We start from the raw sequence: 26,503 nt of genomic DNA, 5'->3' as shown, positions 1-26,503 counted from the left end.
AGGGTGACCTTTGTCTTTCGTGCGTGCGTTGAGTGAACGTGTTACTGCGTGGATGGAGCGGTGGTGCAGTGATTAGCGCTGCACTGCGCTCCAGACATCGGATCTGGAGCAGAAAATACCAGAACCGGTCGCCCTGGGCTTCCCCCCCCCCCCCCAAAGCGACTCAGCCTTGAATGAGTACCTGGTGCGATGTATGTCAGACATCAGCATCGGGGAGACAAAGGCGGTCGGGCGTGACGTTTGCCACCCGCCCCCTCGTGTGCCGGTGTTGGCTAACAGCATTTGCCCCGACAGTCTGTTAGGGCTATACGGGGAGCGGTGGCGCAACGGTTAGCACACTGCACAGCTGTACTCCCGAGTTATATTCTCGGCCACGGCTAAGGGGCGCTGCGGTGGCTAGGAGATGTTGACTACCTCGCCTGGTCTACAGGAGGTCTTCGGTTCGATCCCGATCCTGATGCCTGCTGTATATTTGGAGTTTGTGGTGTCTCTCTCTCATCGTCATCATCACATTGGCTAGGAGATGTTAACTACCTCGCCTGGTATACAGGAGGTCGTGGGTTCGATCCCGATCCTGACGCCTGCTGTATATTTGGAGTTTGCGTCTCTCTCTCATCATCATCACGGTGGCTAGGAGATGTTAACTACCTCGCCTGGTCTACAGGAGGTCGTGGGTTCGATCTCGATCCTGTCGTCTGCTGTATATTTGGACGTTGTGTGTCTCTCTCCCCGTGGTCGCGTGGATTTTTCTCCGGGTCCTCCGGTTTCCCCCCTCCACATTTGCTACGTGTACATTTCCCCGCATGGTAAGCAATTCACATGGTAAGCCATGCACATGGTAATCCATGCGGGGAAATGTACGTGGCCCAGGTCATTTGCGGCCAGTCGGTTTCTACGAAAGAGTTACAGAACTCACAATAGAGGGATTTTTTTGGGTTAGATCGCGTAAATATATAAATGTGTCGTTAAACCCGCCACAGCCAACTAGTGAGGTTTGTTACGTAAACAGAAGGTGGTCAATTCGTCACCAGTACAGCACCACACCGGTTGTGTTTTGGAGAGCCAAGCCACAACATTTATAATCCGAGTTCCGACGTTTCGCCAGTAATTACAACCAGCTTCATCAGGCGACAGCCAGATTTGTGGGCTTTACCTGGGTGAAAGGAAAGCAGCTCTGTTAGCGAGCGCCTATTAATGCCGGCACGGTACACGAGAGGGATGGGTGGGCAACCAACACCACACGCCCGGCCGCCTTTGTCTCCCCAGTGCTGCTGTTTAGACGCACCGCACCGGGTACTCGTTTCAAGTTGAGTCAACCGGTTCGGATGATTCCCCGTCACTCAAATGTAGTTGGTCGCGAGCAGGGAGTCGAACTCGGGTGGCCGGGTTCGTAGCGCAGTGCGCTGAAGCGATGCGCCACCGCTCCCCACAACACAAAGACAAAGATCCCCCGTAGAGCCCGAACGGACTGTTGGGGCAAGTGCTGTGAGCGAGTAGCAGCACCTATGAAGGCCGGCACTGTGGCGCACGAGGGGAGAAGCGGGTTCGTTGGTGCAAGCGCAGCGCAACGCTAACCGCTGCGCCACCGCTCCCCATAAGAAGTAGTAGCAGCGTGCGTGTGTGTCTGGGCGTGCGTGTGTTTGTGTGTGTAGGCGTGTGTGCGTGCGTGTGTGTGTGTAGGCGTGTGTGCGTGTGTGTATAGGCGTGTGTGCGCGTGTGGCTGGGTAGGCGTGCGCGTGTGTGTGTAGGCGTGTGTGTGTGCATGTGTGTGTATAGGCGTGTGTGTGTGTGTCTGGGTAGGCGTGTGTGTGTGTGCGTCCTGCGTGCAGGTATTTATTGCTGGGAGGGAGAGAGGCAACTGGGTAGAAGACGCAGAGAACTTCACGGAGGATGCGGGTGATTCGAGTGCTGACGATATCTCTCATCACTCAGGTAAGACTCAAACAAGTCAAAGGCTCACCATAATACATGGGGGGATTTTTTTGGGGAGGGGGGCGGTTAGAACGCGTAAATATGTCAATGTTGCGTCGTTAAACTCACCACCACCCGACACAGCCAACTAGTGAGGGTTGTCACGTAAACAGAACGTGGCCAATTCGTCACTGGTACAGCGCCACCGGTTGTGTGTTGAAGAGCCAAGCCACAATATTTACAATCCGAATGCGACGAAGTCAAAGCTGCCCCGTATAGCCTCGGAACGGGTGCTCGGGGCAAGTGCTGTTTGCGAGCACCTATTGATTTGAGGTCGGCATGGCGCGCGAGGAGGAGGAGGCTGGTTGGTGTGTAGCCGTAGCACGTGTCAGTGGTTGACAGCCGTGCAAGACCTGGGTTCGATCCCAGACTCGGGCGTCTAACGTTCTGTGTGCGTGGAGTGGAGTTTGTATGTTCACTCTATCCCATATAAATGGTTGGATCGCGTAAATAGAAATGTTGTGCCGTTAAACCAGCCACCACCCGACACAGTGAATCAGCAAGGTTTGTCACGTAACAAAAAAACACCGTGCCGATGATTGACTCGTTCAGCACACCGCTGTGATGGAGAGTAAACCCACTACAACATTCACAATTCTAGTACCGTGACGTTTTCGCCGGTGGTGGGTGGTGGCGTGTTTAAAGACACATTTATATCTTGATTTGAAGCTTTCGTGACTGCAGGAATCCATACTCTTTGGTTCTTTCGGTAAAGTCACGTGGGTAGAAAACAATAATAGATCACGAACGTTTCGATCGCAACGCAAGCGATCGTCATCCACCTGCTTGCGTTGCGATCGAAACGTCGTGATCAAATATTTTTTCTTCCTACGTGACTTTACCGAAAGAACCAAAGAGTTCTGGTCAACACACTTTTTCTGGCATAAGGTATTCAAACGGTTTTAAGGTGATTTTGGGGTGCTGATTCCAAATCCGGCATCAGTTTTTGTCTATCACATCAGGTTTTTGAGATATCAAATATTGCATTTTCAATAAAAACTGCAGCAGAAAAATATTAAATAAATGTGGATATCTACATAAAATGATATTATAAACAGACTATCCTAAAAATACAGCACCATATTTTAACACTAAAGCAGTCACTGACTCGCAACAACTTGCAATCATAAGTGACAGAGTTAATTTCGGGTAAAATCAATAAAAATGTGGTATGTCGATAGCATAAAAATGAGATGTGATAGAGCAAATCTGAGATCTGGAATCGGCACCCCGACATTAGTCTAGAATAGCTGCAAAAGTCCAGGCCAGAAAAAAACGTGTTTTTGTTGTTGTTGTTGACCAGTGTAGTTTAGAGGAGCGAACATTACGTTCGTTCTGTTCGCTCCTCCAGCAGCTAAAGCAACACTCACGGCGTGCAAAGTCATTTCGGCGTTGGCGAAACATCCTCCTGAAAATTTAAATCAGATTTTTTTCTCAAATTAAATAAAAAAGATTTTAACTCCCGCGTGCCGATGTTCAACAACGCTGCAACCGGCGCATTGCATTTGTGTTTTTTTTTTTTAAAGGCCGAGTTGATCTAGATGGAGGCACGGAATCTGTTTCAGATCTTTGAACTCACCATTCATATTAAGCCGTGCTCGGGAATCGAACTCGGGGAAATCGTCGGTTAATGGTGCAGGGAGTTGAATCGCCGCTCCTCCGCTCTCCATACGCTCTGTGTGTATGCAACGAAGCCAAAGATCCCTCGTGTATCATGGGATATCCCTTGTCACTATCAAAATACAAGGCCGTAATTCTAATATACATTTGGGGGAGGGGACACATCCCCCCAAGTTTTCAAATATGCTTAGAATATCCCCCCTAATATATTGCTATAAAATAGATGTCTGTTTATATGATTGTGGTTATGGTTGTACTTTATTAATCCCTAATCTCTGCCATTACATACAATGAAACAAGAAAAGGTAAAAAAGAAAAAAACAAGGCAATGTAATACAATACACTGGTAGACATTATTGAAACAAATTAATAAAAAGTCAATCCTACGTGTTAGTGAATTCTTTTATATTTTAGGCAGAAAATTCGTTTTCAAATTTAGATTTTTTTTCTGGGGGGGGGACCCCTAGACCCCCTGGAAGATTTGGTCCCCCACAAAGTTGACTCCATGGCTAGTAATTGATTTGACAGCCGCAATGAAGACCGTGACTCTAATTAAATTTGGTTAAGGCAGTAAAAAAAAATATGTGTCGCCGAAATGACATTTTCATCTCTTTCCACTTGGCAGGTGAGGACGTTCATTTAGCCACACCGACCCAGCCCCCTCGGGGAGGAGGGAGGTGGGTGCTGGGTGGAGAGAGGGGGACGTGGCTTTCACCAATTCTGGGCACATTGAGTGCTTTGTTTAAGTGATGGGAGGAGCCCTCGTCAATACTGTGTAACAATTAGTTGTTTTTTCTTTCTGGGTAGTAAGTGTTATTTAGTAATTGTGCATGCCTCAAAAGTACAGAAAATAGCTATTATTACACACAAACTTTGCTTTTGTGACCAGGACAGTGAAATTTCGAAATGTACCTATATTCAATGAAAAAACGGGCGAATTTGTGTCATTCCTTCACATTAAGTCCTGGTCACAAAAGCAAAGTTTGTCGGGAATAATAGCCTATTTCTGTACTTTTGAGTGATAAGCCATTTAAAAAAATAACACTTAGTACCCAGGAACAAAAATTGTGTGACATAGTGAATTATCGAACCCAGGGTTTCTTGCGTAATTGTGCTTCTGAGAATGCATGATATAGAGAAAAAAAAAACATCATCATCATCATCTTTTGATTTAAAGCTTTCGTGACTGCAGGGATTCATATTCTTGGTTCGTTCGGTAAAGTCACGTAGAAGGGAAACAATAAAATTAAAAAAAAATATGAAACGATAAAATTCTCACGACGTTTCGACTGCAATACAAGCAATCATATTGTTTCCCTTCTACGTGACTTTACCGAAAGACCCAATAATATGATCATCATCATCACGATCCATGTTAGGTGTCCACTGGACATTTCGACATTTTGTTGTTTCCACTTTCCTCTCCGTCTTTCTCGCGCCAATCTCTTCTCATGTCGTCGTCAAAACCGTCCGTTTAACATTTGACCAGAGTCTGTTTAACGTTAATTATAATACATGTAAACAAAAAAGATGAAAATTCCAGACAAACAATAATGAATGCGTATAACTTCAATTTGTGTAACACCGCTATACATCGGAGACTGAACAGGTGGTGATGCACGGCGTATGTCTTTGGCTGCTATAAATATCCACATGATAAGCCACTTCTTCGTTCAGCTTATCATTTGTGGCCAGGCTGGTAAAAAATAAATAAAAAGTGTAACGTGCATTTGTTGAACTTCTTTCGCACCGTACGCACCAAACCATGCTATAAACCCCCCATAATCATCATCCTCGTTACTAACTAACTAACTATTAACAAATTACTTTTAGTTTACCAGGTAAAGCTCACTGAGCCATTCGGTCTATTTCACAAGCGACATGGCCACAAATGAAAGCACAGCGAAATGGCTTATCATCGTGTGGAAATGTGTAGCAGCCAAAACAATTTAGACCAATGGTTTTTAACTTTTTCTCAAACGTAAAAAAATGTAAGAATGTTAATAAAAACTGCTCTAGAGGAGTTGTACACCCCTAGCTGCCACTGCTATTCAGTGGCCTGAAATCAAATGTTTCGCTCCGGATGACCGCTGCAAAGTAGGATCTTGAGTTTTGATTATAGTGTGCTGATCTTAAAGGTGCTTTGAAAAAAATTGATACTCCTACTGATACTCCTGCTGTTATGGAGTGACTCATGTAGCCAGCTATGGCTGCAAAGTTTGGTAGTACATGTTACGTATATCGTTTATTGTAAAATTCCATCACAGTTCCTATGATCACTGTTACATTGCTTTTATAGCTTTATTTTGGTGATTTCGAAAACGTTTTGGTTTAGCCATATTTGTTTGTTGTAGTACATAGTTAGACTGATAACTTTAATCTAAATTGTCTTATGGTTGTTATTGTTTGACTTGCATCCCACTGGGATTTTTGCACACAGCGTTAATATACGGTGCTTTTTTCTGGAAGATTTTGCTGTTTTTTCCTGGACTTTTCTGTTTGCACGCAGTCACTTTAAGATGTTTCTTGTTCATGTTTTCGTTTGTTGCGGTTGCACCCGATTCAAGAGCCGAATGGCTCACAGGGCGATACCAAATAAATGAAACTGAAAACTGAAATAGAGTTTGATGAAACAAAGTAGTTGTACTTAACGTGCCCGTTCAAAATTTGTGTTTCCGATTATTTACCTGCTAAAAAAAATCTGGCTATGTCTCGCATCGTGCACACCAGGTTAAGAACCACTGCGGCTACACTATACACTACACTATACACTACACCACGACACTACACTATACACTACACTACTAAGTTTCAATTTTAATTTATTAGGTATAGCCCTGTGAGCCATGCGGCTCTTAAGTCGGGTGCAACCGCAACAAACAAAATATGAATAAAGAACATCTTAAAGCGACGACGTGCAAATCTTCCAAAAAAACCCACCGTATTTCAACGCTGTGTGCAAAAATCCCAGTGTGGTGCAAGTCAAACAATAACAACCATAAGACAATTTAGATTAACCATATGTTTTCGAAATCACCAAAATAAAGCTATAAAAACAATGTAACAACAGTAATCATGGGAACTGTGATTCAAATTTATCAATAAATGATATACATAACATGTACGACCAAACTTCTTGGTTCTTTCGGTAAAGTGACGTAGAAGGGAAATAATAAAATAAAATAAAAACATAATAAAATAATTCTCACGACGTTTCGGCCACAACGCAAACAGCCGTCCTTGCGTTGTGGCCGAAACGTCATTAAATTTATTTTATTATGTTTTATTTTTATTATTTCCCTTCTACGTGACTTTACCGAAAGAACCAAGAAGATGAATCCCTGCAGTCACGAAAGCTTTAAATCGAAATGTACGACCAAACTTGCAGCCATAGCTGGCAGCATGACACTCCCAGTGTATCATGTGTGAGTGAGTCAGTGGTAGTGTGAGTGAGTGTATGCTGTGTGAGTCAGCGTATGATGAGTGAGTCAGTGTATGATGTGTGAGTGAGTCAGTGGTAGTGTGAGTGAGTGTATGATGTGTGAGTGAGCGTATGATGAGTGAGTCAGTGTATGATGTGTGAGTGAGTCAGTGGTAGTGTGTGTGAGTGAGTGTATGATGTGTGAGTGAGTCAGCGTATGATGAGTGAGTGTATGATGAGTGAATTAGTATATGATGAGTGAATGGGTCAGTGGTTGTGTGAGTTAATTTTTTGATGTGTGAGTGAGTCAGTGTATGATGTGTGAGTGAGTCAGTGTATGATGTGTGAGTGAGTCAGTGTAAGATGAGTGAGTGTAACCACTACACTATACACTACATTTTAAACTACACTACTAGACACTACACTATGCTATACACTATTACACTGTACATTACACTACGTTATACACTACTATACTATACACTACTACGCTATACACTACTACACTATACACTACTACGTTATACACTTCTACGCTATACACTACTACGCTATACACTACTACGCTATACACTACTACGCTATACACTACTACGCTATACCAGTGGTGTTTAACCTTTACAGCAGCCGTGCACCCCTATGGTTCTCAATTGTAATTATATATCTACTTTTACACTGCTAATAAACACACAGGGTTTGATGAAGGTGCCCGTGCTTAATTTGTCATGTTGATGATTTACCTTCTAAAAACAACATAAATCATCTGGCCCTGTCTCGCACAACCCCCAGAATGGGCATCTCGCACCCACAGGGGAATGCGTTCACCCCAGGTTAAGAAGAACCACTGGTTTATATGAGAACCACCGGTTTATATAAGAACCACCGGTTTGTATAAGAACCACCGGTTTATATAGGAACCACTGGTTTATATAAGAACCACCGGTTTATATAAGAACCACCAGTTTATATAAGAACCACCGGTTTTCTAAGAACTACCGGTTTATATAGGAACCACCGGTTTGTATAAGAACCACCGGTTTGTATAAGAACCACCGGTTTATATAAGAACCACCGGTTTATATAAGAACCATCGGTTTATATAACAACCACCAGTTTGTATAAGAACCACCGGTTTATATAAGAACCACCAGTTTATATAAGAACCACCGGTCTATATAAGAACCACCGGTTTATATAAGAACCACCGGTTTATATAAGAACCACCGGTTTGTATAAGAACCACCAGTTTATATAGGAACCACTGGTTTATATAAGAACCACTGGTTTATATAAGAACCACCGGTTTATATAAGAACCACCGGTTTATATAAGAACCACCGGTTTATATAAGAACCACCGGTTTATATAAGAACCACTGGTTTATATGAGAACCACCGGTTTATATAGGAACCACTGGTTTATATAAGAACCACTGGTTTATATAAGAACCACTGGTTTATATGAGAACCACCGGTTTATATAAGAACCACCGGTTTATATAAGAACCACCGGTTTATATAAGAACCACCGGTTTGTATAAGAACCATCGGTTTATATGAGAACCACCGGTTTATATAAGAACCACCGGTTTATATAAGAACCACCGGTTTATATAAGAACCACCGGTTTATATGATAACCACCGGTTTATATGAGAACCACCGGTTTATATAAGAACCACCGGTTTATATAAAAGCCACTGCTTTAGACTGGTCTAAACGCACGTTGGAGGGAAAATTTGGAGGAACCCTAGAAAAAAATCCACGAGACCACGGGGGAGGGGAGGGGAGAAGAGAGAGAGAGAGAGAAACTCTAAATATACAGCAGCAGGCATCAGTCAGTCGGGATAAAACCCACTACCTCCTGTATTCCAGGCGAGGTAGTTAACATCTCCTAGCCACCGTGATGATGATGATGAGAGAGAGAGACACGCAAACTCCAAATATACAGCAGCAGGCGTCAGGGTCGGGACCGAACCCACGACATCCTGTACACCAGGCGAGGTAGTTAACATCTCCTAGCCACCGTGATGATGATGATGATGAGAGAGAGAGACACGCAAACTCCAAATATACAGCAGCAGGCGTCAGGGTCGGGACCGAACCCACGACATCCTGTACACCAGGCGAGGTAGTTAACATCTCCTAGCCACCGTGATGATGATGATGAGAGAGAGAGACACGCAAACTCCAAATATACAGCAGCAGGCGTCAGGGTCGGGATCGAACCCACGACCTCCTGCACACCGGGCGAGGTAGTTAACATCTCCTAGCCACCGTGATGATGAGAGAGAGACACGCAAACTCCAAATATACAGCAGCAGGCGTCAGGGTCGGGATCGAACCCACGACCTCCTGCACACCAGGCGAGGTAGTTAACATCTCCTAGCCACCGTGATGATGATGATGATGAGAGAGAGACACGCAAACTCCAAATATACAGCAGCAGGCGTCAGGGTCGGGATCGGGATCGAACCCACGACCTCATGTACACCAGGCGAGGTAGTTAACATCTCCTAGCCACCGAGATGATGAGAGAGACACGCAAACTCCAAATATACAGCAGCAGGTGTCAGGGTCGGGATCGAACCCACGACCTCCTGCACACCAGGCGAGGTAGTTAACATCTCTTAGCCACCGCGACAGCTTTGTTGGTCACTCGTGAAGAATGACCTTGGGGGGTTGGAGGGGGGGTTACCAGGTGGGAGAAATGTCGGGGAGCGGGGGGAGGGGTGTGCCAAGTGGGGGGAGGTTGGTGGACAGGAGATTATGACGGGAGGCCTTGGGGCTGAACAAACGGTGGGGTGTGGAGCGAGCCTTCGTCTTGTGACAGAGCGTTTTTGCCCGCGGCGCTGCTGTCGAGCGCCAGGGAATGTGCGTCCGTAATTGTAGAGACCGCCGCCACCACCACCGCCACCCATCCTACCTCGTCCACCCACCCCCACCTCGTCCTCCTCTCGGGAAAAGGTCTTGGCGATTCACTGTGCGGTCAGAACACCGGCAGATGTAGCCCCAATTAGTTCAAGTTCAAGTTAATTTATTAGGTATAGCCCTGTGAGCCATTCGGCTCTTGAATCGGGTGCAACCGCAACAAACAACAAACAAAAACATGAACAAAAAAACATCCTAAAGTGAATATGTGACTGAGTGCAAACAGAAAATACAAGAAAAGACAGCAAAAATATTGCAGAAAAAAAAAACCGTACACCAACGCTGTGTGCAAATATCCCAGTGGGATGCAAGTCAAACAACCAACAACAACCACAAGACAACTTAGATTAAGACCATCAGTCTACTATGTACCAGAGGTGGGACAAAGTCATTGTTATGCAAGTCCAAGTCGAGTCGCAAGTCATCAAATTCATGACTCGAGTCTGACTCGAGTCCAAGTCACATGACTCGAGTCCACATCTCATAGGTGGGACAAAGTCATTGTTATGCAAGTCCAAGTCGAGTCGCAAGTCATCAAATTCATGACTCGAGTCTGACTCGAGTCCAAGTCACATGACTCGAGTCCACACCTCTGCTATGTACTACAACAAACAAACATGGCTAAACCAATACACTTTTCGAAATCACCAAAATAAAGCCATGAAAGCAATGAAACAGTGATCATAGGAACTGTGACGGAATTTTCACAGTATCAGCAGCAGCACCTGCGTCGAAGCCGTCACCAATCGGCACATTTTCATTTTCGTGACAGACATTACTAGCCGGCTGTGTCGGGTGGTGGCGGGTCCAACGACACATTCGTCATTGCGCTTTATTACGGATGAAATCGGTCGCGAAAGCCTCATCCTCCCCTGCTACTACTGCTACTACTGTGACAACGACGACGCGCGGACAGATTTTCTTAAAACAAGATCACCTTTTGGCGTCCTCTGGTCTTTAACACCGTTTGAGACGAGGCTCAAAAGAAAGCTGTCTCTGGTGTGGACCAATCAGCTTCAAAGACAATGCATATCTTATCAGAGTATGTTTTTTTGTTTTCATTTTGACCAAAAGCATTGTGGTTAATGCAGACATGATTCCTTGTAAAAGCTTTCAGTTTTGGTGTTTTAACAACCAAACACCTGTTTTGTTGCCAGATGAAAGGGGAAAAACCCATTCTCAAGATCAATGGGCTCGCATAATGTGCGTTGATTCATTAACCCTCCACCCACTTCGCACAGAACGAGCGCACAAATGTTGTCATCACATCTACGACGCCTCTATTTAACGAACGTAACAGGTGGACTTCTACACAAATCTGGCTGCCGCCTGATGAAGCTGGTTGTAATTACAGGCGAAACGTCGAACTCGGATTGTAAATGTTGTGGCTTGGCTCTCCAACACACAACCGGTGTAGTGTTGGACTAAATTTCGATTTAAAGCTTTCGTGACTGCAGGGATTCATCTTCTTGGTTCTTTCGGTAAAAGTCACGTAGAAGGGAAATAATAAAAAAATAAATATACAACATCATAAAATACAATTCTCACGACGTTTCGGCCACAACGCAAGCAGCCGTCCTCAGGTGAAGAACAGGGCTGTTGGAAAGACAGCGTCTGAAGTCTTTCCGACAGCCCTGTTCTTCACCTGAGGACGGCTGCTTGCGTTGTGGCCGAAACGTCGTGAGAATTATATTTTATTATGTTTTAGTATTATTATTATTATTTTATTATTTCCCTTCTACGTGACTTTACTGAAAGAACCAAGAAGATAGTGCTGGACTAGTGACGAATTGGACACGTTCTGTTTACGTGACAACCCTCACTAGTTGGCTGTGTCGGGTGGTGGCGGGTTTAACGACACGTTTATATATTTACGCGATCTAACCCAAAAAAACACCTCTATTATGGATTCCTTTAAACTGTTCACCGCGACTCCACCCGGCCAAAACAATGGCCAAACCCGCAACGGTCTGAGCGGTGGTATTAACCAGGGCGGCCCCCGGTATTAACCGGGGCGGCCCCGCCCCCATGGTGGATGCGAACCGCGACCCTCACGAAATCGGTGGCGAACAGCCCCCTGTCATTGGGCGCCCACGTGCTCGGCGATTTGGGTCTCAGGGACTCGCCCCCCCCCCACTCTGTGTCCAGGCGGGCTGAGGCTTGCCCACCCCCTCGTTGTGTAATTGTGTGGGGGTCTCATACCGGGTTTATTGGGGGGCGTGGGCTGGTAGCCGCCCACCCCCTACAGCCACACGGATTTAATGAGCTACGCTCGCGTTTAATGCAGTGACGTGGTGGTGGTGTGTTGGGTGTGTGTGTGTGTTGTGTGTGTTGGGTGTGTGTGTGGTTTTTATGGTGTGTGTGTTGGGTGTGTGTGTGTGTTGGGTGTGTGTGTGTGGTGTTTTATGGTGTGTGTGTGTTGGGTGTTTGTTGGGTGTGTGTGTGATGCATCTGCCAGTCATCTCAGTCAGTCAACTCACGGCACCTGGGTCTGTCCCGTGGCCTCCTGTTAGCACGGCTAGTGCGAAAGAAGTTCAACTACACACACACTTCACCTGGCCTCGCACAAAGCGAATCGCGGCTGTTGTTGTTGTTGTTGCTGCTGTTGGTGATGTACGGCGTGGGCGTGAAGTGGTGGTATGGCCAGGTGGTGGTGGTGGTGGTATCATCGCCACGAGGTGGACTGAGCGCAACGAAGCTGCCATACCCAATTGTGGTCGTGCATCCACGCGTGACATTTGTCATAGGGATTAGGGTTGAGAGGCCCTTTAGGTCACGGTGGGGATGCAAAATTCTTAGGGGCTCTCAACCGGCCCTCGGACTCATCGGGAACTCTAAGAGTTCTCAGCTGGTTCGACAAAAGCCAACTCGGAACTAAACTTGAATTTCTATAAACCCACGTGTGCGCGTGCGTGCGCGTGTGCACGTCTTGGGAAACGGCGTCACGTCTCGAGTTTTGTGGGCGCAATGACTGCAAGCAGCAGCGCTAATCACTGCGTGCCTGTGCGGGGAGTGGTGGTGCAGCGGTTGGCGCACTGCGCGACAAACTCGGCACGACCTTGGTTCGATTCCCGCTCGCGGGCAACATTGGTGACGGATATTTGAACCTCTTCCTGGTTGACTGAGCCTTAGCTGCGTATCCGATGCGGCGTGTAAACATCAGCACGGGGGAGACAAAGGCGGCAGGGCGTGGTGATGGTCACCCAGTCCCTCGTGCGCCGTGCCAGCCTTCATAGGTGCTACTCGCCAACAGCACTTGCCCCAACAGCCCATTGAAGGCTACCCGGTGAACCTTTGTATTATTGGCGCATCTTCAGAGGCTACTACGTGCGGGGGGGACCTTTGTCTGTGTGAGTGCAGCTGGTGGCGTCAGGTGAGAGGCATCGCAGAGGCTGGAAGGCGCCGTCTCCGTTCGTTGTTGAAAACGAACCTGGCCCCTTCCCCGCGTACGTCACAACGGTAGGTGTCGTTGTGTGTGTGTGTGCGTGTGTGGGTGTGTGCGTGTGTGTGAGATGACTGGCAGTCAGTGTGCGTGTGGGTGTAGGTGGGTCGACTCAGCCTCAAATGAGTACCTGGTGCGGTGTGTAAACATTGCCACTAGGGAGACAAAGGCAGTCGGGCGTGGTGCTGGCCACCCACCCCCTCGTGTAACCGTTCCGGCCTTTATAGGAGCTCGCTAACAGCACTTGCCCCTACAGTCTGTTAAGGCTATATAGGTGGCGGTGGTGTGTCACCCCCCCCCCCCCCCCCCCCGTAATGAACATCTACGGCGGTTAGAAACATTTAGGCTGGCCTGCCTGCGATCTATCCTGGGTTTAACCTGCAGGCTGGATTGTGTGAGGAGCTCACAAATCCTTGAAGGTTCTGGACAAAGCCCCATCGGCGAGTTCCTCCGGCAGGCAAGGCTGCGATGGCTGGGTCATGTAGCCCGCATGCCCAGCCACCGCATGCCTAAACAACTTTTGTTCAGCCGGATCGAGGGGGCTAAACGGGCGCGGCACGGGCTGGAGAAGAGATGGAGTGATGTGGTACAGGAGGATGTGGAGCTGAGTGGACTTGCCGATGACTGGTACCAGCGGTGTCAAGATCGGCCTCTGTGGAGGAGGCTCGTGAAGGACGCTACTGGGCAGTTGGAGGCAGTCGCCCTCCAGCAACAACGGAGGGCGGAGGAGCGACGCTCACAACAACGAGCGGAGCACGGGGCGGTTAATACACAGCAAGTTGGCACACTCAGGGGCACAGCTGATACATCTGCCAGTCATCTCAGTCAGTCAACCCATGGCACCTGCTGGGTCTGTCCCGTGACCTCCTGGTAGCGGGCGTTCGACACTTCACGTGGCCTTAATGTACACCTAGCCTGGCACAGGCGCCGTGGTGACGTCGCCGCCACTTAGTGGCGAATGGCAGTTGTGGTTGTTGTTGGCGGTGTTGTGGGGAGCGGTGGTGCAGCGGTTAGCGCTACGAACCTGGCGACGCGAGTTCCATTCCCGCTCACGGCCAACGTCAGTGACGATCATCTGAAACCGGTCTTGGGCCTCCCCTAGGTCGACTCAGCCTCAAATGAGTACCTGTTGCGGTGTGTAGTAAACACACCCTCGTGTGCCGTGCCGGCCTTCGTAGGTGGTGCTACTCCCAAACAGCACTTGCCCCAAAAGTCTGTCGGAGCTAAACGGGGGATCTTTGTCTGCCTGTTATGCGTGCGTTTACCTGTGTACATGCACATTCCAATGTGTATGTGTTGACCTGTGTACGCGTGTGCGCGCGTGTGTTTGTCTGTTCGTGCCGAACCCAACCGATCAAGTTTGAGTCAGACCGGGTTAAAGGTCGGACGGTGAGCTACAAGTTGACAGGCCCAGGGGCAGACGAACCTCCCGTGGGACGTTTTTCCATCAATGACAAGGGCGTCATTCAAGTGTGTCAGGCTCTGGACAGAGAGGAGATCGCCATATACAAGGTGTGAGTGTGTGTGTCAACTACCTCGCCTGGTGTACAGGAAGTCGTGGGCTCGACCCCGACCCTGACGCCTACTGCTGTATATTTGGAGTTTGCGTGTCTCTCTCTCTCTCTCGCCGTGGTGAGATTGTTAACTCTAGATTTGAAGCTTTCGTGACTGCAAGAATTCATACTCTTAGGTTTTTTCGGTAAAGTCACGTAGGTAAAAAATAAAAATAATATAAAAAATAATAGAAATAAAATAATAAATCACGACGTTTCGGAGGCAACACAAGCTTATGTCTTCAGGTGGAACCGTCACAGCACATTTTACTGTATCAAGTGAGGAAAAATCCAACTACCTCGCCTGATATACAGGAAGTCGTGGGCTCGATCCCGACCCTGACGCCTGCTGCTGTACATTTGGAGTTTGCGTGTCTCTCTCTCTCTCTCTCATCATCATCACCGTGGCTAGGAGATGTTAACTACCTCGCCTGGTGTACAGGAAGTCGTGGGCTCGATCCCGACCCTGACGCCTGCTGCTGTATATTTGGAGTTTGCGTGTCTCTCTCTCATCATCATCACCGTGGCTAGGAGATGTTAACTACCTCGCCTGGTATATAGGAAGTCGTGGGCTCGATCCCGACCCTGACGCCTGCTGCTGTACATTTGGAGTTTGCGTGTCTCTCTCTCTCTCTCCCCCGTGGTCGCGTGGTTTTTTCTCCGGGTCCACCGGTTTTCCGCTCCACACTTAATAATCAACATTCGGCTGCTTTAAATGTCCACGTGATGAGCCACTTTCGTCGAACTATCACTTTTGATCTTCTTGGTTCTTTCGGTAAAGTCACATAGAATGGAAATAATAAAAATAAAAATAATAAAATAATTCTCACGACGTTTCGGCCACAACGCAAGCAGCCGTCCTGATAATTATTGTATTTGTTTTCTTTTTATTATTTTATTATTTCCCTTCTACGTGACTTTACCGAAAGAACCAAGAAGATGAATCCCTGCAGTCACGAAAGCTTTAAATCTACAAATAAAAAGTTCAGTTAGAATATCCACGTGTGTGTGTCAATGTGTGGGGAGCGGTAGCGCAGTGGTTAGCGCGTTACGCTACGAATCTGACACTGCCCCCCTCCCCCACTTCCTCCAAACCTCGCCCCTTCCCCCCACGCCTCCCCCCACCCCCCTCCCACGGGTCAGATGTTCGTGCACGCGCTCATCAACGGGGTCGAGGTGGAGAACGCGGCGGAGATGGCCGTGAGGGTTCACGACGACAACGACAACGCCCCCGACTTCGGCCCCGGGACCATGCGGGGATCGGTCACGGAGGGCAGTGCCCCTGGTCAGTGCAGGTTAATAATAGGGGCTCCCTAACCGGTTAATAGGGGCTCCCTAACCGGTTAATAGGGGCTCCCTAACCGGTTAATAGGGGCTCCCTAACCGCCGCTGCCGTTATCGCCATCATCGTCGTCGCACCTCCGAATACCGCGGACGGCGACGTACCGGTGCGAAAGAAGTTCAACGTAGGTGCACATCTAAATTGGAAACTCATTTCTTTAGGACTGGCTTCTTGTTGTCGTGTTTAGTCGTCTGGTGTCCTTCCCACGCACCTCCGATTAGCGCGGTCGGCTACGTAACCGGTGCCAAATAAGCTCAACGTGCGGACGTCACATCGGGGATCCGCGGATGAAACGCGCCATTTTTTTTAACAAAATGTCAATAGGGGCCGTCCATAAATGACGTCACGCACCGAGGGGGGGGGGAGGTCAGACATTTGTTTGAGAAGTGTGACGTCACGTAAAAATGCGAAACTTTAAATAAATATAAACAACACGTTCTACTTAATTAAATAGACTTTTTAGTAAATGTTTTCTCCTACAACATCAGGGTGCAGCGCCACATTAAATACGCACTACAATGACAATAGTTTAAAGCGATTTGAAGCGTGTTTTATTTTCAAAATGTAAATATGGTTTTGGGAGGGGGGGGTCAGAGCTGGGGGAGGAGGGGTAGAGCTTTGTGACGTCATATTTGAGGGCGGGTCTGACTTTCTGTGACGCCGTGTGACGAGGGAGGGGGGGTCAAAAATCGTAAAAAATCGCGTGACGCCATTTACAGACGCCCCCATAGCAAAATATCCTCATTTTTGTTTGCTCATGTGGCCGCGTGGCCCGCGTTGGCCCGCGTAGGCTCCCTGGTGGCGAGGCTCTCGGCCTCGGACCGGGACGACCCCAGCACGGAGCACACGGCCCTCATCTACCGACTAGAGAGGCAGGAGCCGCCCCAGCCACCCGACGCATTCTCCGTGGACCGGCTCACCGGGGAGGTCACAGCCAACGTGCGGCTCGACCGAGAGGTGCCGGCAACCACCACCACCACCCCCCACCCCGACCCCCCCCCCCGCCCACCATCGCAGAAATCAACGGCGATTTCCGATTCGTTCTGAGCCTCTAGAGAGGCTCCGGCTCCAGTGAGTCGGATCGGAGCTTGACTTGCGCTGGGCCATGAGTCGCTTGCAGAACGTGGAGGTAGAAGGGGGTGGGTGGGGGTCGGGGTACATGGGGGTGGGTGGGGGTAGAAAGGGGTGGGGGTCAGGGTAGAAGGGGGTAGGTCGGTGGGTGGGGGTCAGGGTCTGGGTAGAAGGGGCTGGGTGGGGGTGGGGGTAGAAAGGGGTGGGAGTCGGGGTAGCAGAGGGTGGTTGAGGATCAGTGTAGAAGGGGTGGGTGGGGGTCGGGGTAGAAGGGGGTGAGGACAACAACAACAACCACAACACCTAGAACCACAGCAGCAGCAACAACCCTGACATCCAACAACAACCACGACTTCCCATCACCAAATATCATCATCATCATCGCCATGCCATAGCGTCCCCACTACCCCCGCACCCCCACCTTTAAAGCGGTTTTGCAGGGACCGACCCCATGGGTTGAGAACCGCCGCTTCACCACTAGGGAGACAAAGGCGGCTGAGAGCGTGGCGCTGGCCACCCAAGCCCTCTGGCATGTGGCCATGCCGCCCCAACATCCCATCGAGGCCGTACGGGGTGGTGGTGGTGGCTGGCCACCGTTGTGTTTGCGCGCGCGTGGTGCCACGCAGGCCGTGAGCGAGTTCCGGCTGACGGTGGTGGCCACGGACTGCAACGGGGCCCCCAGCGGCCTGAGCGGCACGGGGACCCTGGCGGTGCGAGTCGCGGACGTGAACGACAACGCGCCGACGTTCATCACCACCACGGTGAGGACCGGCAAACCCAGTGCGCCTGCCCGCCCGCCCTTGGGTCCAGGTTGGGCTCTGGCTCAAGGCGACGCGCTCACGTCGGGCCGGCTCCGAGCGCGGGGTTCCGCCGGCCTCGCTCGGTATATCCGCGAGGCCCCAAACCTGAGCCGAGCCACGGCCGAGCCGCTCCACTCACTCGTGCATTTTATTTTTTTAATCTGGTGAGTGGCTCAAGCCTGAGCCGAGCCTGAAGCTTAGAGGCACACAGCCTGAGCCGAGCCACAGCCGAGCCACAGCCGAGCCGCTCGCTCATTCGCTCACCCGAGCGTCTTTGGAAGTTGCTGAGTGGCTCAAGCCTGAGCCAAGCCTGCGCGTTCGAGGCTGAGCCAGAGCCAGAACTGAGCCGTTGGCGCAATGGCAGAGGGCAGTCAAGTTGGTTTCGTTTAACCAGGTGGGCAACTCAAGAGCCCAGGCATATAGAGCCATGGCGCGCAGAGCCGATGTTGCTTGAAGGGCTTCTCAGAGGTCACTCGAAGGGCTTCTTGGAGGTCACTCGAATTGTTTCTCGGAGGTAGCTCCATGGTGTCCGCTTCCACGTGTCGCCGCCACCGCCGTCTCTCTCACAGAGGTCGCTTGAAGGGCTTCTTGAAGGTCGCTCGAAGGGCTTCTTGAAGGTCACTCGAATGGTTTCTCGGAGGTAGCTCCGTGGTGTCCGCTTCCACGTACCACCACCGCCGTCTCTCTCACGCGCGCGACCGCCGGCCGCGCAGGTGTCGGCGAGCGTCACCGAGAACGAGCTGGTGGACCCGCTCGTCTTCCTCTTCATCTCGGACCGTGACGAGGTGGGCACCGACGGCTGGCGCGCCGTCTACTCCATCGTGGGCGGAGACGACGGGGCGAGCTTCGGCGTCCGCACAGACCACAACAGCAACGCCGCCGTGGTCTCCGTCGTCAAGGTGGAGCGATCGTCGCGCGCGGTCGCTGGGACGGAGTCATCGAGAAGGCCTGGAGCGATGGCTCCGCGCTCTGATTGGTTAAGGGGTCGTCCATAAATGACGTCACGCACCTGAGGGCGGGAGTGGGTCAGACATTTGTGACGATGTGTAATGGGGGTCGGGGTTTGAGAAATGTGACGTCGCATCAAAATGCGCTACTTTAAAGAAATATAGACAACACGTTCTACTTAATTAAATAGACTTGTTAATAAATGTTTTCTCCTACAACATCAGAGTGCAGCGCCACATTAAATACGCGCTACAATGACAATAGTTTAAAGCGATTTGAAGCGTGTTTTATATTTGGGGGGGGGGGGGCAGAGCTTTGTGACGTCATATTTGAGGGGGGGGGGGGTCTGACTTTTTGTGACGCCGTGTGACAAGGGGGGGGGGGTGGGGTCAAAAATCGTCCAAAATTGCATGACATCATTTATGGACGGCTCCCCACTACCCCCCCCCCCCGTTCCTCCGTTAGCCGCTGGACTACGAGCGACAGAACTCGCTGGAGCTGCTCGTCGCCGTGGCAAACCGGGCTCCTCTGGTGACGTCGGCGGGGCAGCCCCCCGCGGCCTCCACGGCCACGGTGCTGGTGGGCGTGCGTGACGTGCCCGAGGGGGCCGCGTTCGAGCCGCCCCTCCTGGTGCTGAGCGCGCCAGAGGAGGCGGCCCCTGGCAGCGCCCTGGGGGAGTTCCGAGCGCGGGACCCCGACTCGCAGCATCACGGCGGAAAGATCCGGTGAGGAAGGAGGAGGGGTGGGGGGAGAAGGTGAGGGAGGAGAGGGAGGAGCAGGAGGAGCAGGAGGAGCAGGAGGGGTAGGAGGTGGAGGAGGGGGAGGATAAGGAGGGGGAAGAGGAGGGGGGAGGAAAAGGGGGAGAGGATAGGGGGAAGAGGAGGTGGAGGAGGAGGGGAGCAGGAGGAGGAGGGGGAGATGAGGAGGTGGGGGGGAGAGGTGGGGGGAGGAAGAGAGGTGGGGGGAAGGAGGTGGGGGGGGGGAGGTGGAGGTGGGGGGGGGGAGGAGGTGGAGGAGGAGGTGGGGGGGGAGAGAAGGAGGTGGGGGGAGAGGTGGGGGGGAGGAGGTTAGGGGGGAGGTGGGGGGGAGGAGTAGTAGGAGGTGGGAGGGAGGAGGAGGTGGGGAGGAAGTGGGGGGGGGTGGAGGGGGAGAGGAGGAGGTGGGAGGGAGGAGGAGGGGGAGAGGAGTTGGGGGGGGAGGGAGGAGCTGGGGGGAGGAGGAGGTGTTCCATAACTTTCTGAACTGGACGTCTGTTAAAGAAGCTGAAGAAATTCTGTAGCTCATGGGATGTCTCCTCTGATCCAGTTGGAATGGCGTGTGGCCAAGTGCTTCTGTCGTTGTTGACCTTATAGCATTCTTTGCGTGTGGGATTAAAATAATTACAGGGTGTTATAAGATTATTCAATGGGACGAAAAGCGTTATGTGTTACCTCCCGTGGCCACTAGTCCGTTCGCACTCACAGTTGACTCCCCTGTCATTACCTCCCGTGGCCAGCAGTCCCATCCCACTCACAGCTGACTCCCCTGTCATTACCTCCTGTGGCTACCAGTCTCTTCGCACTCACAGCTGACTCCCCTGTCATTACCTCCCGTGGCCACTAGTCCCTTCGCACTCACAGCTGACTTCCCTGTCATTACCTCCCGTGGCCACTAGTGCATTCGCACTGCAGGCTGACTCCCCTGTCATTACCTCCCGTGGCCAGTAATCCAGTCACAGCTCATTTCGGCTCTACTGTCATTGCAAACGTAGAGGATATTTTTTATGGGATTAAAAGTGTTATAACGTGTTATAGGGTTTTTATGGGCTTAAACGCGTTATAGTGTGCTATAGGATTTTTTTAAATGGGATTCACAGCAAAGACCAGTGGGACCACACATTTTAAAAGCGCTTGCCACCATATTCCAGTCGGAATGGCGTGGGGTTTCCTGCTTTCGTTGGTTGGGAACGTCAAACGAGTATCAAGCGTCTCCAACCGACTTTCCTTCGCTAGACTGCCGTGGGATTATATTATTTTTATTGGAAGCGCCCGGAAAGTAAGACCCATCCCCGCCACTGCTCACTGTGAGACTGCGGTGGGTGCCTCTGAGACCTCCGTGTCTCTGTCTCTCCCCCGCCTCTGTCCCGTCCCTCTCTCCGCGCCTACCGCCGTGGTGCAGCTACGCTCTGGGGGACGATCCCGCGGCCTGGATCCGGGTGGACCCCCGCACGGCCGTCATCTCCACGGTCGGCGCCATCGACCGGGAGTCGCCGTTCGTCCACAACGGCCTCTACACCTTCACCGTGCTCGCCCTGCAGGACGGTGGGTCCCACTCCGCGGACGTGGCGGTGGTGACGGTGGTGGTGGTGACGGTGGTGGCGGGGAGTGGAGGTGGTGGTGAAGGTGGTGGTGGAAAATGGAGGTGGTGGAGATGGTAGAGGTGGTGGTGAGAGGGAGCGGTGGTTACGGTGGAGGTGGTGACGGTGGTGGTGGTGGTGACGGTGGTGGTGGTGGTGACGGTGGTGGTGGTGGTGACGGTGGTGGTGGTGGTGGTGACGGTGGTGGCGGGGAGTGGAGGTGGTGGTGAAGGTGGTGGTGGAAAATGGAGGTGGTGATGATGGTGGTGGTGGAGGTGGTGAGAGGGAGCGGTGGTTACAGTGGAGGTGGTGATGGTGGTGGAGGTGGTGAGAGGGAGCGGTGGTGACAGTGGAGGTGGTGACGGTGGTGACGATGGTGGTAAGAGGGAGTGGTGGTGATGGTGCGGTGTGTAAACATCAGCATTGGGGAGACAAAGGTAGTCGGGTATTGTCCAACACATCCCGCCCCCCCCACTCCACCCCCACTTGACCCCCACTCCACCCCCCCCCCATCCCCACCAGGACCCCCTCCCCGCACGGCCACGGGCACCGTCGAGCTGCACATCCTGGACGTGAACGACCACGCCCCGGTGCTCACGGGGGCCCTGCGGCGCGCGGGGCCCTCCCCGCCGCGCCTCTGCCTGGGCCGCCCCTCCGAGGGCCTCCCCCTCACGGCCTCCGACGCAGACTCGCCCGCCCACGGGCCCCCCTTCACCTTCTCTCTGGTCGACGAGCCCCCCGGCACCGCCGCGCTCTGGGAGGTCGTGACCCTCAACGGTGAGCAAGTGGGGGGGAGGCGGGGGGGGGGGCGGTTGCCACTTCAACCCTCGCGACCGCTACCACCACTGCGGCCCTCCAAATGACCGAAACTCCCCCCCCCCCACCTCTCAGAAACGAGCGCGCGACTGCAGGCCCACGTGAACGCCTACGGCGGCGGGGGCCCTCCGCTCGGGGTTCACCGCCTCTCCGTGATGCTCGCGGACCGGGGCGGCCACGGGGAGGCGAGGAGCGTGGCTGTGCGCGTGTGCCGCTGTTGGGGGGGGACGCCCCCTGGATACCACGGCGACGAGGAGGAGGAGGAGACGTGCTTCCCTGCTAAGGTCCGGCGGCCGGGGCTGGGGGCCGGCGCCACCGCAGCCATCATCATCTCCCTGCTCGTCGTGGCGCTCGTAGGTGCGGTCACGTCAGGGTGGTGGTGTCAAGGTGGTGGGGTCAGGGTGGAGGGGTCAGGGTGGTGGGGTCAGGGTGGAGGGGTCAGGGTGGCAGGGTCAGGGTGGTGGGGTCAGGGTGGTTGGGTCAGGACGGCTGTGCCGGTGCAGCGGTTGACGACGCTCACCTTGGCCTCACAGCAACAGGGTTCCTGGGCGCCTTGCTACGTGTGGAGTTTGTTGTGTATGTTGCGTAAGTGGAACTTCTTTCGCACCGTACGTAGCCAATCGGAGGTGCGGGGGAAGGCCAACAAACTGAACACAAAAAGCAGTTCTAAAGAAATGCGTTTTCAATCGAGATGGTGATTTAAAAGTCCATAGCTGCAGTGGCTTCCTAATATCGGAAGAGTGTTCCAGACGGCCGCAAGAAGTGCATCTGAAAGCGCCGCGCGATGCGGTGACCGTTTTCGTTCGACGGTTAGCCAAAGCCTCTGCTGCGAGGATGACCGGAGTTTGCCTGATGATGGTTTATGCTCCTTGACGAGATCAGCGAGGCATTGCGGTTCATTTGTGGCGAGCACTTTGTGTGTGACGAGTGCGACCTTACAATGCAACCATCAGTAAGACCCCGGTTTAATCACTGGCGGTGGCTAAAAACCCGGATCGGAATCCCAGGATCCCGGCAGCGCCGGCTCGGTGACTCTGACCTCAAAGTCGCGGGATCCACCTCTGGCTTTGACTTGAACCTTCCTCTCCGCCCGCGGCCCTGACCCCATCCGCCCCCATCGCTCCCTCCCCCAGGCCTCGTCGCCTTCCTGCTCCCTCGCCCCAAGAGGCCGCTGCGGGTTTTTCACGACGGCGTCCCGCGCGGATCTCTCGTCCGGTACAACGACGAGGGCGGCAAGGAGGAGGACAAGGTTCGTAGGCGACGCTGCTGTCGGGGCGTGCGGTGAATGTGCCGCCCGTCGCGGAGGCTAGCGGTTCCGAATCCGGCAGGCCGCCCCCCCTCCCCCCCACCGGTTAACGCCGTGGTGACCAGCTCGCCGTAAAAAGCCCAAAAAAATTCTAATAAATTTTTTGTTTTATATCAAAGTAATAATAAAAACATTTTGAAAAATATAATTTAAAAAAACCTAACGCGCCTTCCGCTTCACTCACCGGCGGACGTCAAGGCGGTCCCGCGACGTCGTTCCGAGCGAACGCTCGAGGCCGCTGCGCGCCATCGGCGTCGAGAGCTCCACGTCCCGCAAAGTTTCACGACGCAAATCACTCGGCCCGGAATCGCGGCAGCGATCGTCGCCCACTCCTTCGGTGACCGTGCCCACCGAGCTGCTTGCAGGCGCCACGCCCGTATCAGGGGCAGTCGTTGGCGAAGTGCGCCCCGATGTTTTTGCGCCTCGATGCGTTACTCGCAGGTTTCCCGATTGTTCCGTTTGCAGAGTGGAAGACCAGTGCCGTCCTGGCGTGGCTTGGGCTTTTTGCGGCCTTTTGCTGCACAGGGAGCGCTGGGGAGTAAGCGTAAAAAAATATCCACCACACCTTGGTCTTGTGGGGTTGGGAACGCGGTTGAGAGCGATCCAAACTCTCGAGAGATGCCAAGGAGATATCAACATTCACATGAAAGGGTCAATTGTCATCGTTAACATCGACTTTGCTGCCGCCCCCCCAGATTCCAATGCCACCGTCCCCGATGAGCATCACGATGGAACTGCTGTCCTCGGATCCTATCGTCAACAGCCCCACGCTGTCCAGCCCGAGCTGGTCCATCACAAACGCCTCGGCGCCCCTCATGCGATAGTAGGGCGAGGTGCAAGACCACGCACGCAAACACGCACGCAGACACGCACGCAGACACGCACGCAGACACGCACGCAGACACGCACGCAAAAGGACAAAGACTCCCCCCCCACCCCGTACAGCCTCAACGAGCTGTTGGGGCAAGTGCTGCTATTAGTGCCTATGAAGGCCGGCACAACACACGAGGGGGTTGGGTGGCCAACACCACGCCCGGACGCCTTTGTCTCCCCAGTGGCAATGTTTACACACCGCACCAGGTACTCATTTGAGGCCGTGTCAACCTAGGGGAGGCCCAAGACCGGTTCAGATAATCGTCACTGGTGCTGGCCGTGAGTGAGAATCGAACCCGGGTCGCCAGGTTCATAGCGCAGCGCGCTAACCGCTACACTACACGTGCACGCAGATATTCAACAAGAGCCGCCATTCATATGTGTGCGTGTTGCACCGTACGTAGCCAACCGTGCCAATCGGAGGTGCCACTCAGCGGCGGTGATGTCACCACGGCACTTGTGCCAGCCTAGGTGTACCTTGAGGCCACGTGAAGTGTGGAAGGATCGCATGCTGGCACAAGGTGAAGGAGCTGTTTCGGGTCGACCGAGATACGCAATTACACTGAACGTAGCGTTGCTTTTCACTGCGAAGGTGGATTTCCTGAAAGCGCCCTTCCATCCTGCTCTAATGTTTTGTTTTAGTCAATTAGATCACGGACCACCTTCAATAACGGTCCCCCCCCACCCCCCGTGTTGTTTTTATTATGGCGATGACGATGACGCTTGCTTGGGGAAAGCCTCGGTGGCAAGTGAGTCTCAACGCTTCGTAGAGGAGGGGTCGTGCCCAGTGTTTTGCTGGAGGGGGGAAGATGTTTTTACCTCTGGTTGGCTGCTTAGGCATTTCCACGCGATAAGCCACTTCGTTGAGCTATCTTATGTGGCCAGCTCGCTTCTGAAAAAAGAGCCATTTAGCTCAGTGGGCCTTTCCTAGTAAAATAAAAAGAGTTTATAGTTTTGATTTAAAGCTTTCGTGACTGCAGGGATTCATCTTCTTGGTTATTTCGGTAGTCACGTAGAAGGGAAATAATAAAATAATAAAAATAAAACATAATAAAATAATTCTCACGACGTTTCGGCCACAACGCAAGCAGCCGTCCACAGGTGAAGAACAGGTCTGTCGGGAAGACAGCGTCTGAATGAGAAATCTGAACGCCTTCCAATTGCTTCCCTCAACTTTGTTTCCACGACCGATTCCACCTTTTCACCGTTTGTTTGGAGACCCAAGGACCATCAAAGTACCCAACGAGGGGAGGGGGGGGTGCATTGCACATCACCGCGTGACTCCACCCCCACGCGTAATGCTCTGTGCGATCACTATCCGGTCGCACGGTGCAGCCGATTGCTTGTGCATGGAACATCCAAGCCTTGTCCCCCACCCCCCCTCCCCCCAAACATATTCCCGTTGATTTCTCAAAGACGCAGGACTCGTTTCGCTCATTAGATTTACCGTTTTATTGTTTAAATAAAGTTTACAAAACGTGCTTTGATAATCGTGACGACGGTGCCCTTCGCCCAGGTAAAAAGAGCCCCCCCGCAGAATGTCAAAAGAATGCTTTCCCGGGAGGTCCCTGCTACACCGCTGCAACTGGGATGCTCGTCCAAAGTCTGATTTTAAGATGAGGAGCGCGAATCGCCGGCGAAAAACCGAACTCTTCGTACGCGCGCACGCGTGCGTTCACGAACCCGCACGCTGTACTGCTCTATCTTTGGAAAACCAACTCCCGAGCGCACAAGCCTCATGGGAGTTTCATTTTGTTTTTTTCAAACAACCGCATGTGCCTGGGTCACAGGCAAAATCAAGGGCAGTGTGAAGTTATTACATCGCCGGAGCACTCTCGCTCACATCACACATTCACACGCTCTCGCACATACACAACAATCTCCCCCCAGATTTGAAGCTTTCGTGACTGCAAGGATTCATATTCTTAGGTTTTTTTCGGTAAAGTCACGTAGGTAAAAAATTAAAATTAATAAAAGTTAAATAAAATAAAAATCACCACGTTTCGGAGGCAACACAAGCTTCCGTCTTCAGGTGGAACAGTCACAGTACGCTTGCTGTATCCAGCAAGCGTACTT

General features: G+C 51.8%; 1 protein-coding gene across 1 annotated transcript; it reads left to right on the top strand.

The window, feature by feature from the left end:
* The first annotated feature begins 1,874 nt into the window (after positions 1-1,874).
* LOC144736769 (cadherin-2-like) lies at positions 1,875-25,908 on the top strand. The gene is made up of 13 exons (XM_078619385.1): positions 1,875-1,932; positions 13,302-13,400; positions 14,743-14,895; positions 16,080-16,221; positions 17,069-17,235; positions 17,976-18,110; positions 18,863-19,048; positions 19,563-19,822; positions 21,255-21,397; positions 21,955-22,209; positions 22,324-22,605; positions 23,382-23,497; positions 24,250-25,908. Exons 1-13 carry the CDS (start codon positions 1,891-1,893, stop codon positions 24,376-24,378), a joined length of 2,109 nt encoding a protein of 702 aa, XP_078475511.1. The 5' UTR covers positions 1,875-1,890; the 3' UTR covers positions 24,379-25,908.
* The last annotated feature ends 595 nt before the right edge of the window (positions 25,909-26,503 follow it).

Source organism: Lampetra planeri, chromosome 63, assembly GCF_965212315.1.
Source record: "Lampetra planeri chromosome 63, kcLamPlan1.2.h2, whole genome shotgun sequence".
In the NCBI taxonomy this organism is placed as follows: Eukaryota; Metazoa; Chordata; class Hyperoartia; order Petromyzontiformes; family Petromyzontidae; genus Lampetra; species Lampetra planeri.
The sequence above is the reverse complement of the archived record's forward strand: the minus strand, read 5'-3'. Positions and strand labels throughout refer to the sequence as shown.